We start from the raw sequence: 15,281 nt of genomic DNA on the forward strand, positions 1-15,281 counted from the left end.
GTTTAATTGTCGATTTTTCTTCAGCGAAGTGTCTTAACATAACTGATCATATCATATGAGGTGTGCATACGTGTTCCTGTGTAAAACAAAAACAAAACAATTGTGTGTTGTTGGTTTTTTTTGGGGGGGGAAAATGGCAAGTCGTTTATCACAGAAGTGTGTCTGAGGGTGAAACTGTGGCCTTGGCGATATTCATTAGGATTTACTTTCTGTTGGACTCTGATTGTTGCTGGGATCTGAAGTGACGACACACAATGACTGATGTCATGAAAGGTAGGTGAGGTTCCACCGAGATTATACATATCTGGAACCAGAAATTTCAAATTTGATAAGATAGATTTTTCTCAATAATTTTTATTTTCATGTTAGCATTGTATGACGTTTAACGCACACCGTTGTACACTTTTCTTTTTCTAATTCAAATTGATGTAATCTCACACGGAAAAACAACCCCAGCAAAACAGAACAGAATTTAAAAACTGTAGGAAATTTTAGAACTGGAAAATTGCGAAATTTAAAAAACACTCACTTCTTGTCTGGTTTTAATAAATAACAGTGCCAGTAAACTGTAAGGCATATTATACCAGCTTTAATTATCGGGAATACAAATATCTTTTACTTTCCTTGAAAATTATTTATTTGTTATTGTTAATATATGTTTGAATGGCAACATTTGTAAGTTTTTAGCAGCCAAACTGAGAGAGTGTGTGAGATTGAAATAAAAGGTAATAATTATAAAGAAAATGTGTAGGTTAATATACAAATTGAAAACGTTCTTTTTGCCATGCGTCGTTTTTTTTTAACATTTTCTAATTGGTTTAAACTGTTTTATTCATGTGTGCATTATTTACAAAAAACGCATATTGAGTAAACAACAACAAGCATAATGCTTATAGTGGTGTTTACAGTTAGAAAATTACATATAAATGGCGGCTATTGTACAGTTTAAATGAAGAGCAAGCAAACATGAAAGGAAAATTGAATGAAAATTGTACATCAAAACAAAAATCCGTTTAAGAATACATATATAATATTTATGGTGTTAGCGAGTAAGAGATAGGGAGGGAGAGAGGGAGGGAGAGAGGGAGAGAGAGAGAGAGAGAGAGAGAGAGAGAGAGAGAGAGAGAGAGAGAGAGAAAGAGAGAGAGAGGGAGAGAGTGAGAGAGAGAGAGACGAGTAGACGTATCGATTTTGCTTTCACTTTACATGTTTATCTGTTCGAAACGGCCGGACTGTCCAATAAATTCCTGCACTGTTAAAAAGATTTTCTAATTGCATTAAACACGTTATAGACAACAACAAAATATACAAAATATCTATTTGTGTTGACTTCTTAAGGGCGGAAGCAACTTTCAAATTAAGGAAAATTAAACTGAAAAAAATAGAACAAATATAAAGAACAGAAAATATAAAACACAATCAAATAAATCCAAAGTAATGATAAAAGACATCTTTGTAAGAATTAGAGCATCGTGTCCCTCGCTCCTGCGTTTGTTTTGGACCAAATAGTTGTTACGTGACTATTAACAAAAATCTCTTTTGCTTTGACGACAGAAAAGGGAATCCAACTAATCCTACACAATAATAAATAACACCGATTAATTAACTCTTTCTTAACCTCGCTAGCAACGAGAAAAGTAAATATACCTAACATATATGTTATAAAAAAAATTTAACAAAAATTCGGGCACAGCTCAAATATATATCCCTATCTCAATATTTAATAATTTTACAAAAAAAACCACTCATATTTGAAAGCCTTCAAAAAAAGTTATTTAAAAAATAATATTTTCAAAGGCTTTTTTCTCATTTTCCTGAGTAAGTTAGCGAGTAAATGCGTGAGTGAGTGAGTAAGGAAGTAGGCAAGAGAGCGATTGAGTGCATTCGTGAAATTGTCAGTGAGTAAGTGGATAAGTAAGTAATCAAGCAAGCAATGTCTATATTTTGTATGTACATTGCAGACGGCATCGATGACGTTATTTCCACGTCAGAAGTAGCAAAGGACCAGTTTTACTGGAACCAGAACGACCAGTCACATGACCACTACAACCAATCACCAGAGCTCTTCAGAAACTTAAGACGCATCACCGGAAGAAGGAACACGGAACACGGCGATCACACACTGCACGAAAAACAGATTCATCCGCAACGTAGAGTTTCCTTTCCTTCAGACAGCAGTGCGTTTGACGTCATCAGCCACGCTCCGAGACATGACGTCACTTCTGCTGAATCGCCTCCGAGTCCTCATTCTACGTCACTCAGCGAAAGTTTCCCGCCAGCGAGAACTTACACGACTGACAAAACGTTCCCACTGAACCCTTCATCCAACGGGTTTTCTATGGGTCATCACAAGTTTCCCATCATTCCGCTATGGCCGATGCAGGCGGGAAATATGTCTGCCCTGTCAAGGTCACACTCTCTCGCAGAGCCTTGCGCTGGAAGCACGCCATTGCAGGTAAACCTCAACATGTCTTTCAACGACCACTTCGAACAGCTGAAAAACCTTCTCGAGCGATCCAAAAGACTGAACAGTGCAGGACAAAGAAGCAGCTCTCCGGAGAAATCGGATCAAGTTTTCAATGACAAGAGTTCTGCAGTTGATGATTCTGCCAAAAAAGCTGATGACGTTGATTACTGTCAATCTCCGCTAAGCCTGAAGAGGAAATACTCAGAGGAAAGCCAGATGGACTTGATCGAAGAACACGAAGAAGACCACGAAGGTGCTGAAATCGACACAGACTCTCTCAGAGAACACAGGCGACTCACACCATCCCCAGACCGCATCACGCAAAACTCACCCCCAGGCCCAGCTTCGCCGTCATCGCCAGAAATCACGTCACGTCTGACGACGTCGCACACCTCTTACACGTCACTGATGATGTCACTGGCGTCTGGCACCGTCATGCGAGATTCCTTCATCTCCCATCTCTCCGCTCTTCAGTCTCTGCCCACCCACCCCAACCTCTATCACCTCTCCCCCACCTCCTACCCAGCGGGACTTCAGATGCCTCACCCCGGGGTCCTACCCGTATCGGGTCTTCAGCCCGTGCTACCCGGGGGTAGGGCTATGCACCCCCGGATGGGCGCGGCCCCAGGACTGGGGTATTACCCTTCAGGGTTGGTCCTGGGCGAAGGGATGCCTGTGGGAAGGACATCCTCCTTGGACAAACCACCGGCAGTGAAGAAGTACAAATGTGATGTGTGCGAGAAGGCTTTCTCCAGGAGCAACACGCTTGTTACTCATAAGGTGAGTTCTGTGTCTGTTTTGTCTGTTTGTTTCTCCTTTAATTTGGTCTCTCCCTGTGGTCTCTCCCTGTGGTCTCTCCTGTGGTCTCTCCCTGTGGTCTCTCTTCCAGTGTTCCATCATCTAACTTCCTGTGTCTTACATGTCTGTCTATCTTTTCCTTATCTGCAAATCTGTCTTCCTGTTTCTTCTCTCGCTCCTTCTGTCTCTCCGTCTCAGTCTCCCATCTCTCTCTTTTCTTTCACGCGGTGTACCAGGTAGAATTCACAAAGGCATGGCTTGATGTCATCATGTTCGTGCGTTGTGTAGAGTCCTGAACGTGCCTCAAAGTAATCCAGGATAGACCGTATCGTCAACAATGGTTGTCATTAAGGGCACGCGTCAACCAAACATAAGGGACAACAACGCGAGTCATTCGCTCCGATTATCCCTTGACATAAAGCTTGACACCTTCACAAGGAAGCTTTTAGTGGCAGGAGTTGCTTATCCCTTAAAAGAGCTACACGTACGAACGTACGTACCTTTTTGCAGCTTTTAATCGCGAAGTGCGTTTATCGCAGCTCTTTTGTAGCTCAAAATCGACTTACAATACCATCCGAGCGAAGTACCTCTATCGTTTCTCTTTCCAGCTCAGAAGCACAACATCGACTTACAATAACATCCTAGCAAAGTGCATTTATCTTAACGTTGTGCAGCTCAAAATGGACTTACATTACATCCGAGCGAAGTACTGCTATCCATTTTTTCTAGCGTAGACTCACCGTACCGTACGCGCGTAATCAATCAATCAATCAATGAGACTTATATCGCGCATATTCCGTGGGTACAGTTCTAGGCGCTCTGCAAAGATGCCGTGTGAGATGAAATTTTATACGGCCAGTAGATTGCAGCCATGTCGGCGCATATTTACCTTTCACAGCCTTATTCCAAGTCACACGGGTATGGGGCCAAAAAAAAAAAATGCTTTGGTTACGGTTTCATGGCCAAAAAAAATAGGGTAGGTAGGTCGATTAAATTTTTTTTTTTTTTTTTTTTTTTTTTTTTTTGGTTGGTCCCTCTTGAAATGATAAAAATATTTGTGTATGCAGGATATTCGAGGTATTTTCATATTGGTGTATTTGGAACCACAGATATTAATTACTTTTTCATGTTAAGAAAAGAAAACTGGACATACCCTTTAAACTGTATAGTGCCACTAGTGAACACAGTTTTCGAGAGTCATGCCAAAGTCCAGTTCGAAAGAGTCTTCGGGCTCGGCACTTATTTTCGTCGACCCAACACATTTTATCCCGAACAGTTTGCCGTCCAAAGTTGGATGAAAATCATGAAAAATGTCCACCAAGGTTGCACTCTTCGAGTACCGACTTATCAGTCGTGTTTGTTCGATATGAACGCACTTTCCGAATACGATTGCAAAAACGTTCGCGCAACGAACGAACGCACGAGACTGACTTCCCTTGGATATGGGAGTTGTAAAAAGCGGAGTGGTGTCCCTTGTCGGGCTTGTTGTTGTCTGCTCGCCGGCGATCGATGTTTTCTCTGTGCCGTGGTGTTGTCGTTTTCGGTGGGTTTTTGTGTGTGTGTGTGTTTTTTTGTGTGTGTATGTATGTGTTTGGTTCATTTTATTTTTAGCTTTAGGACCAAAAAAAAAGTTTAGGGTCGGCCCAAAAAGTTAGGGTCGGTCGGGAAACCGTAACCAAAGCATTTTTTTTTTTTGGCCTGGTAGACAATTATTAACTGTGCCTAAGCAATTTTGCCAGGAAAGACCCTTTTGTCAATCGTGGGATCTTTAACGTGCACACCCAATGTAGTATACACGGGGGGTGGTTCGGACACCGAAGAGAGTCTGCGTAAGACCCTAGTGACGTGCCTCTTACACCAAAGAGCTGACGTGCGACACAGACGTTCAGCTTGTGATTAAAGCAGACATTGACAATAATCTTCGAGTGTCAACTTTGCAACGTTTAAGGGGATTTGAACGGCTCAGACGGATTGACTATTCTATCAATAAGGTCGAATAAATCTATGCTGATGCTGATGACACCGATGAGATGATTGTTAGTATTATTACTACTGTTGACTCGCAAAGGTAGTTTGCGCGATGAGCATTGTAGGCGCTCTATGCAAAGATGATGTGTAGTTGAAGGGCTGGCGTTCACTAATTTGCCTAAAAAGTTTGTTTTCATGAATCTTATGCTGGTGTGTACAACCGTGGTAAATAAGCTTTGGTTTAAACATAAGTTTATTTCAACAAAAGTTACAATCATGATATGTACATACAAAATACACAGGTAACAGCAACAAGCTAGAAGCTTATAGTGATGTTCCAGCATGGACAGTACAACGTAAGGCGGTAACGGCTGAACAATTCGTCTAAATAAACCAAATATATTAATGATATAATAAACGTTGCATAATCATTATAAAGAAAGACAGTAAAAGGAAGGAAGGAGGGGAAGCAGAGGAATAAACAAGTCGCGTAAGGCTTTCTTTCTCTCTTTATTTGGTGTTTAACGTCGTTTTCAACCACGAAGGTTATATCGCGACGGAAGTCGCGTAAGGCAAAATTACTACATTCAGTCAAGCTGTCGAACTCACGGGATGAAACTGAACGCACTGTATTTTTTCACCAAGACAGTACAGCTTCGTCAATCCCCGCGTGAAGGAAATCGCTCACCTCCCACGTGCAAAACGTAGTGACATTGACACGCCAGATTAGCGCTGTAGCGTATTGTGCTAAGCAGGAAAGCGCGCTTTTGGATTGGATTGGATTGGATTGGATAAGATTTACAGTCCAGTGAAGTTACCCTCATGGAAATTCGGGCTGCTTTCTCCCCGGGGAAAGCGAGCTGCCATACATACGGCGCTACCCATATTTTTTTTCCTGCATGCGTGTATTCATGTTTCCTGAGACTTAATGCCGTGTGAGATGGAATTTTTTTACTTTATTCCAAGTCCCACGGGTATTTGATGGACATTTTTATCTATGCCTATACAATTTTGCCAGGAAAGACCCTTGTGTCAATCGTGGGATCTTTAACGTGCACACCCCAATGTAGTGTACACGAAGGGACCTCGGTTTTTCGTCTCATCCGAAAGACTAGCACTTGAACCCACCACCTAGGTTAGGAAAGGGGGGAGAAAATTGCGGCCTGACCCAGGCCTGAACACGCAACCTCTCGCTTCCGAGCGCAAGTGCGTTACCACTCGGCCACCCAGTCCCAGTTTTTCTGTACTCTTGTTAACTTTCTGACCTTGTTTTGAATACAACCTTTCATATCTATATGTTTTTGGAATCAGGAAATGATAAAGAATAAGATTAAATCATTTTTGGATCGATTTCTTAAATTTTAATCGTAAGATTAATTAATCTTTCTTCGTTTAATTGTGATCACATTTTAAGAGTAAACATGACATATGTATCTATTTTTAGATTCAGAATGTGATGAAGAATACGATGCAATCAATTTTAAATCTGTTTGGGAAAAATCGATTTTAATGACAACTTTATTAAGCAAACTCATTAATTAATTTTTAAGCCTTTAAGCTGAAATGCAATACCAAAGTTCGGGCTTCGTCGAAGATTACTTGAACAAAATTTCAACCAATTTGGTTGAAAAATGAGAGCGTGACAGTGTCGCCTCAACTTTCACGAAAAGCCGGATATGACGTTATCAAATACATTTATCAAAAAAATGAAAAAAAACCGTCTGGAGATACCATACTCAGGATCTCTCATGTCAAGTTTCATGAAGATCGGTCAAGTAGTTTTCTCTGAATCGCTCTACACACACACACACACACACACACACACACACACACACATACACCACACCCTCGTCTCGATTCCCCCCTCTACGTTAAAACATTTAGTCAAAACTTGACTAAATGTAACAAGTCGCGTAAGGCAAAATAACAACATTTAGTCAGGCTGTCGAACTCACAGAATGAAACTTAACGCTCTGCTTTTTTCACCAAGACCACATACTTGTATTTTCGTCAGTCCACCGCTCGTGGCAAAGGCAGTGAAATCGACAGGCCATGCAGAATAGTGCGGTAGTGGTCGCGCTGAGTAGGATAACACGCTTTTCTGTATGTCTATTCTTTTTAGCTTACTGAGTTTGTTTTTAATCCAAACATATCAGATCTATATGTTTTTGGAATCAGGGACCAACAAGGAATAAGATGAAATTGTTTTTAAATCGATTTCGGAAAATTAATTTTAATCATCATTTTCATATTTTTAATTTTCAGAGCTTGTTTGTAATCCAAATAAAACATATGGGTATGTTTTTGGAATCAGAAAATGACAAAGAATAAGATGAAATTGTTTTTTTATCGTTTATTAAAAAAATAATTTAAATTAAAAGTTTCCAATTTTTAATTACCAGACTCATTCATTAGTTTTTAAGCCACCAAGCTGAAATGCAATACCAAAGTTCGACCTTCGTCGAAGATTGCTTTGCCAAACTTTCAATCAATTTGATTGAAAAATGAGGGTGTGACAGTGCCGCCTCAACTTTTACAAAAAGCCGAATATGACGTAATCAAAGGTGTTTATTGAAAAAATGAAAAAAAGTCCGGGGGTATCATTCCCAGGAACTCTCATGTCAAAATTTTATAAAGATCGGTCCAGTAGTTTAGTCTGAATCGCTCTACACAAACACACGCAGACACACACACACACACACACACACACACACACACACACACACACACACACACACACACACACACAAACACACGCACAAACACACACACACATGCACCACGACCCTCGTCTCGATTCCCCCTCTATGTTAAAACATTTAGTCAAAACTTGACTAAATGTAACAAGTCGCGTAAGACGAAAATGCTACATTTAGTCAAGTAGCTGTCGAACTCACAGAATGAAACTGAACGCAATGCAACGCAGCAAGACCGTATACTCGTCGAAGATTGCTTTGCCAAACTTTCAATCAATTTGGTTGAAAAATGAGAGCGTGACAGTGCCGCCTCAACTTTCACGAAAAGCCGGATATGACGTCATCAAAGACATTTATCAAAAAAATGAAAAAAAAACGTATGGGGATTTCATACCCAGGAACTCTCATGTCAAATTTCATAAAGATCGGTCCAGTAGTTTAGTCTGAATCGCTCTACACACACACACACACACACACACAGACAGACACACACACACACACACACACACGCACGCACATACACCACGACCCTCGTCTCGATTCCCCCCTCCACGTTAAAACATTTAGTCAAAACTTGACTAAATGTAAAAAGAAGAGGGATGGGTAGGAGATGTGCAGAAATTAAAGATGTTGTCCGGATTGTGGAGCATTGATTCTGGTTTGCCCAAAGCTTTCATCACACGGCTTCGTTAGTTCCGTATCCCATCGCGGTAGGCAGCTTTCTCCATTACAGCGCAGTGAAAACTGTTCAAGATGAAGCACGAATTATCCCAAAGCATAGCTGGCAAAAAGACATTCTCAGGAAAATCCCAAAAAAGAAACAAACACCCCCCACCCCCACCAAAACAAACAACAACAAAAACACAAAACAAAACAACAACACAAACAAAAACCACCACCTCCACCACCACCGCCACCACCACCACAACAACAACATTAACAACAACAACAACAACAACAACAACAACATCAACAACAACAACAACAACAACAACAACAACAACAACAACAACAACAACAAACTCATTCTACACTTATTCGTATGAAAAAAAGAAGTGGGGAAAAAAGAAGAAAAAAGCTAAGATGGAATGAAATATGATAAGGCACTATACAAAATAAAACGAAATAAATCCCAACAAGAACACACACACAACAAATATCACATTTCCAACAGATGAAATGAAAACTTACTGCACTGGCCGTTTCTTATAAACATACAAAAACAACAGGGGAAAAAAACCTAACCAGTGAGTGAAATAGAGAAGAAGAAAAAGGAAAATAGGAGCAACTTAACAAAGAAATTAAACCAAAGGAATGAGCATTCATTAAGGGTTCAAAATGCAAGTAACAGAACGTTGCCAAAATAAAAGTTAGGATTTCTAAAGATTTCTTCTTCTTCTTCTGCGTTCGTGGGCTGAAACTCCCACGTACACTCGTGTTTTTTGCACGAGTGGAATTGTACGTGTCTGACCGTTTTTTACCCCGCCATTTAGGCAGCCATACGCCGTTTTCGGAGGAAGCATGCTGGATATGTTCGTGTTTCTATAACCCACCGAACTCTGACATGGATTACAGGATCTTTTTCGTGCGCACTTAGTCTTGTGCTTGCATGTACACACGGGGGTGTTCGGACACCGAGGAGAGTCTGCACACAAAGTTGACTCTGAGAAATAAATCTCTCGCCAAACGTGGGGACGAACTCACGCTGACAGCGGCCAACTGGATACAAATCCAGCGCGCTACCGACTGAGCTACATCCCCGCCCTCTAAAGATTTAAAAAAAATGAAGTTCCAGAACTTAGCCCTTGTTGATCAATACGCAGACGGGCGCTGTGGCGTGGTGGTAAGACGTCGGCCTCTTAATCGGAAGGTCGTGAGTTCGAATCCCGGCAGCGGCCGCCTTGTGGGTTAAGAGTGGAGATTTTTCCGATCTCCCAGGTCAACTTATGTGCAGACCTGCTAGTGGCTTATCCCCCTTCGTGTGTACACGCAAGCACAAGACCAAGTGCGCACGTAAAAGATCCTGTAATCCATGTCAGAGTTTGGTGGGTTATAGAAACACGAAAATACCCGGCATGCTTCTTCCGAAAGCGGCGTATGGCTGCCTAAATGGCGGGGTAAAAACGGTCATACACGTAAAATTCCACTCGTGCCAAAACACAAGTGTACGTGGGAGTTTCAGCCCACGAACGCAGAAGAAGAAGAAGAAGATCAATACGCAAACTTAAACTTTCACCGACTTTTTAAGCTTCCCAATATTACGCAACCAATACCCAGTCAACAAGCGCTGTTCAGTGACTTTCCTCAATACAGCCCAACCACTTTTCAAGGCTCTACCAACATCATCGACACCCGAACAAACACGATGCCACACGGAAAACACCGAACATGACGTAAGAGCAATATGGTAGCAATCGCGCCTTCGATGTTTGCCGACCTTTCACGATGTGACCTATGCTCTTAAAATCCTCCCCGATGGAGTTAAAACAATCTGAGCGATAGGGAGCGACTACCTAGGGGAACAAGGTGTTGGACACCGTTGGTTTTGTGTTTGCCGGGTGTGATTGGGTCGATGAATTTGTCAAGTGAGGCGTAGAGACGCAGGAGTCAATTTTGAGGCGTGAACGACCCGGGGACGGTACCATTTGCTTTTCCAGCCGTTTGCGACTGCCGTAATGCGGTACGCTTCCGGAGCGGTCACACCTCTGCGCGTGCGTGACGTGTGTCGTTTTGAAGTGTGGTGTTTGAAATATCATGGCAGCTTGGGGGTAAATTACGGTCTGACCATTTTCCCGGGAGTACTGGACAAAAGGGAGGTTGTGTAACAGCTGTGGAAATGAGGCAGTTATAGGCTACTAACAATTCTAAATACAGTGTTACCCCCCCAAAAAAAAACACAAAAAAAACACCTTAAATCCTACTCTAACAACAACAACAACAACAACAACAACGACAACAACAACAATTAACACACACTCACACACACACACACACACACACACACACACACACACAGAAACACACACTCACACACACAAACTCACACACACACACACACACACACACACACTTAAATTCACACACAATTCACACACACACACACACACACACACACACACACACACACACACTTCCCCACCCCCCTCCCACCCCCACCCCCACCCCCACATACACACACACATTTTCTGTCAATTAGCACTTTTTTTTTACCACGTTGGCAGAAATTAATGTTTCTATTATGTTAACATTTACTTTAAAGTGTAAACCCGCCTTTAATGTTACAGCGGATCCACACGGGGGACAAACCGTTCAAGTGTGAGCGGTGTGGACGTGCATTCCGCCAGCCTGGCAACCTGACCAGGCACCGCCTGACTCACACGACTCACAAACCCTACGTCTGCTCACAGTGTGGCAAGGCATTTAACAGGTGAGCACTGAAGAACATGATCTGTCAGTAGCATACTTGTATAAGTTGTACAAAAAATACTTAATTCGTGTGGTAATGTTGAAAGATATCACCCGTTCAGCTGCGCTTCTTTGTAAATATCAGCACAGAGACATGATACTTTTATCTGTGACTTCAGTAAGAAGTTGATTTATTTGTACTGGGTGTGACTTGTGATTTTTGAATAATTAACACGCTTGGCTCCAGTATCGATGTCATCGTGAAATTTTAACTCGATTCTTGGCGATGTTGATGTTTTTGTGCTTTAGATAAGTAAATCATTCTCCATGAAACATATTATTATCTTAAATATGATTGACAATGCATGATTTAACCTTCCTTTTATTTTTCTATCCATACTGACCAGAAACGAATATGAACATTATTTCATACTAAAAATATCAGTGTATTCCTTCTCCTTATATGCTGTTTAAAACGGGTTACGCCAAAATTCCACCACGACGTCGATACTGGAGCCATGACTGCTAATTATTCCAAAATAAACGAAATTCTTACTCAAGTTACTGATAAAAAGACATGTCTTTGCTGATACTTAAATACAAAGAGCACTGCTGAACGGGTGATATTTTTCAATATTACAACACGAATTAAGTATTTTTAATGCTAGTATGCTGCTGACAAATTAAAGATTAAAAGCAAAGAAAGTTACAGCGACCTTTTGTTTTAATTTTTGATATCTGCAAAAAACATTTGTGAATTACGACTGTAACGTCTGCTTCTCGTTTCTAGGGCTGATCAGTGTGCAACAGAGACAAGTGCAAAGAAGTAAATAAAGAAATTTAATAACTCTGTACTTTCGAAACATGCACACAATCACTCTCGCAGACATCAATCTTCTTCTTCTGGAATCTTCAAACGTAAGTCTCATGGTTTATGATTTTGCCAGTGTGATATCAGACACACGTGAAAACATTGTTTTTCTTCATCTTCTTTCGTTGACGTTTGGTATCGATGAGCGGAACGTTTATTCTTTTTCTCGTTGGAAAATGTATCTTGGTTCACACAGATGAAGTCATGAATGGTGGGCTAATGTTTACAAAATATAAAGTGTAGGCTACTTATCACAATAGAACTCGATCTTTGTAGCACTTGGGGACGTTGGTGGTTTCTTCCGTAGTTAACCGCTGACGTTGCCCTTCCCCGCAGTGTCCACTCGACATCATTACACACGCGTTGGGCACACATGTACACCTACACCTTCTGCAACACACACGTGCAATATCTGTTATCATCAAGTATTGATTTCAATCGACATCATTCAATTTGTTTCTCTAAAACAAACACAGAAACAAAAGTTCACAGACTGACACAAACACATGGAAAAATGAACAATACCTGTGTTTCCCTGTGAATTAATAATGTTAAAAGGTACTAGCGTGTTTTACCTGCAGTTAGTGGACCTTTGGAGTTTGAACGAATGTGAAAACCCGTCCACGGAAGGTGAAAATACGCCAGTGCTATCTTCTTGGCTTCTTGACTGCCGCCATCTTGGAGTCAATCCAAACGGTCAGAGAATCGCATCCTAGCAACCTCAACTGAATATCATTCATGTACATATTCGCTGCACAATACGATGGCACGCTGTTTCCTTTTGCTTTCCTCGTTTATATTTCTTTCAATGTTCAAAGACAAACAAATTCTCGCCTTGTACGCTGCGATAGTTTTGGAATAATGGCGCGAGCGTTGACGTCATATGTATACAGTGTCGTCATGACGTAGTCTCGGTCACTTAACTTCGTTTTGTGTACGCGACTATCTTGGACACAGTGAGGCGATACACGAATTACATTCGTCACAACGACAAATTGCATTGTAAAAGACACAAGCGCTGGAATGCCATCAAAAAAGTGAACGAAATGTTTTTTTCATAGGAAATTGGCCGGAAGGATCTGTTATACTATGTACTATGGTTTATATGAGATAAAAAAATAAAAATTAAAAAAGTGTGTTAAATGCATTTACGATACAAATACGCTTCTTTCTTCGTGATATTGAAATTCCTTCAACCGAAAGTGAAGCCAGAAATATCATTTTGGCGTCTGAGTTCTTGTAGAAAGCTAGTTTTGTTTGCGTGACTGAAATAGTCGTTAAAACATTAGAGAAAGCTTAATAGGAACCAGTGACATATTAGGTATATAATGTGGAAGAACATCTTACAGCTAAGTCTAACAATAGCTGTAACTTTGAAATATCAACTGGTCAAGAATGCTCACATTCACATGGACGCATACATAATTTCTATACTCTCTATTTCAGAGCCTCCAACTTGAACACGCACATGCGCACTCACAGCGGCATCCGGGTGTTTCCGTGCACTTCCTGTCCGAAGCAGTTCAACCACAAGAACGACTTGAGACTTCACTTGTACAGTCATGGAGGTAAGATAAGAGAGAGAGAGCGAGAGACAGAGAGAGAGAGAGAGACACAGAGAGAGAGAGAGAGAGAGACAGAGACAGAGAGAGAGACAGAGAGAGAGAGAGAGAGACAGAGAGAGAGACTGAGAGACAGAGACTAAGAGAGAGAGCGTGCGTCCATACGGCCGTGTGTGCGCGCGCGTATGTGTGTGTGTGTTTGTGTGTGTGCATGCGTGTGTGTGTTTGTGTGTGTTTGTATGTGTGTGCGTGCGTGTGTGCGTGCGTTCGGGCCTGTGTGTGTGGGTATACGTGTGTGGGTATACGTGTGTGGGTATACGTGCGTGCGTGTACGTGCGTGTGTGTGTGTGCGTGCGTGCGTGCGTGCGTGCGTGCGTGTGAGTGTGTGTGTGTGTGTGTGTGTGTGTGTGTGTGTATGTGTGTGTGTGTCGGATTAATTACCATTACGTTTATGCGTATTGCAGTTGCTCTTCGAGCATGCATGTTTATTCATTAGTGAATGTTTCAACCACCTTACACCCGCAGACAAAAAATGGTTGTTTCATTCTTGTTTTAACCTGTTTCAGAGCAACAGTCAGCGTTATCTGCAGTACCCATGCTGCATCACTGAACTGTGTTCGGGGACATTCGCTTTAAGAATTCGCTTATCTCGGCCGGAAAACTTAAATGACTCGCTTAGTGATTGCGTCACTTTCTACAGGTCTGACTTGAGTCAGATAAGCATTCCTATCTTACATTGCCAACTGCAAATTGATAAATGCCTAAATAAAGATACAATGTCGCTGTTTGTGTTACTTACCAATACGATTACACATTTTAGATGTAGTAGTGAAAAAACACCATTTTGGACAAGATTTCCGGTGAATGTAAACTTGCGTAGTCCAAGGTACATTCACTGTTGTGTAATATCGACAAATGAAAAAAATGATTAAATCGAAAAGACAACACAGAAAGTGCACGGAAAAATTACAACCTGCAAAGGTAACCCAAACACTGCAGCTGCAGTCCTGAATTGGTGAACTTTTTGAGGAGCAAATACTTTCCAAAATGAAGTCGTGTTGTAACCCTCTGTTGTCTGTGATTCATGCAATTTTCAGACACAACGGAAGTAGAGTCGCGTTTGGTGTAATAACTGAATATTTTGACGGTTTATTTAAACGGATTTTATTATGCATGCATAAAAACGATGAGGCTGGTTTTGTTACTTCGGCTTTTGAATTACTTGGAATTCTGAAACCAAGGAAAAGATCTGTTGGCTTTTCTTTCATGATTAAACTTTGATTTCGTTCATGTTACGACGAGGGTCTTATCACCCAAAAGAGTTATAGGGCAAGTAGACACAAAGGTATTTTTGTGTTGCTACATTTGGCATGTTATAGGCTTACCTCACAATTTTTAGACTGCCAATTGTAGAGTATCTTCTTTTTTATATACCGTCAGGTTCCCGGTTATTGTTATTACCAAGGATTTGTGAAACTTTTTGTAAAATAAGGTAAAACCAATTCTGGTTTGTA

At 41.1% G+C, this 15,281-nt stretch overlaps 1 protein-coding gene across 1 annotated transcript; it reads left to right on the top strand.

Annotated features, from left to right (window-relative positions):
* Positions 1–254: 254 nt before the first annotated feature.
* Positions 255–14,377, top strand: LOC138979547 (uncharacterized). Its single transcript, XM_070352261.1, has 5 exons — positions 255–273; positions 1,962–3,247; positions 11,214–11,356; positions 13,652–13,773; positions 14,334–14,377. The coding sequence occupies exons 1-5, from the start codon at positions 255–257 to the stop codon at positions 14,375–14,377; spliced, it is 1,614 nt and encodes a 537-aa protein (XP_070208362.1).
* Positions 14,378–15,281: the final 904 nt, after the last annotated feature.

Source organism: Littorina saxatilis, linkage group LG11 (assembly GCF_037325665.1).
Source record: "Littorina saxatilis isolate snail1 linkage group LG11, US_GU_Lsax_2.0, whole genome shotgun sequence".
Lineage (NCBI taxonomy): Eukaryota > Metazoa > Mollusca > Gastropoda > Littorinimorpha > Littorinidae > Littorina > Littorina saxatilis.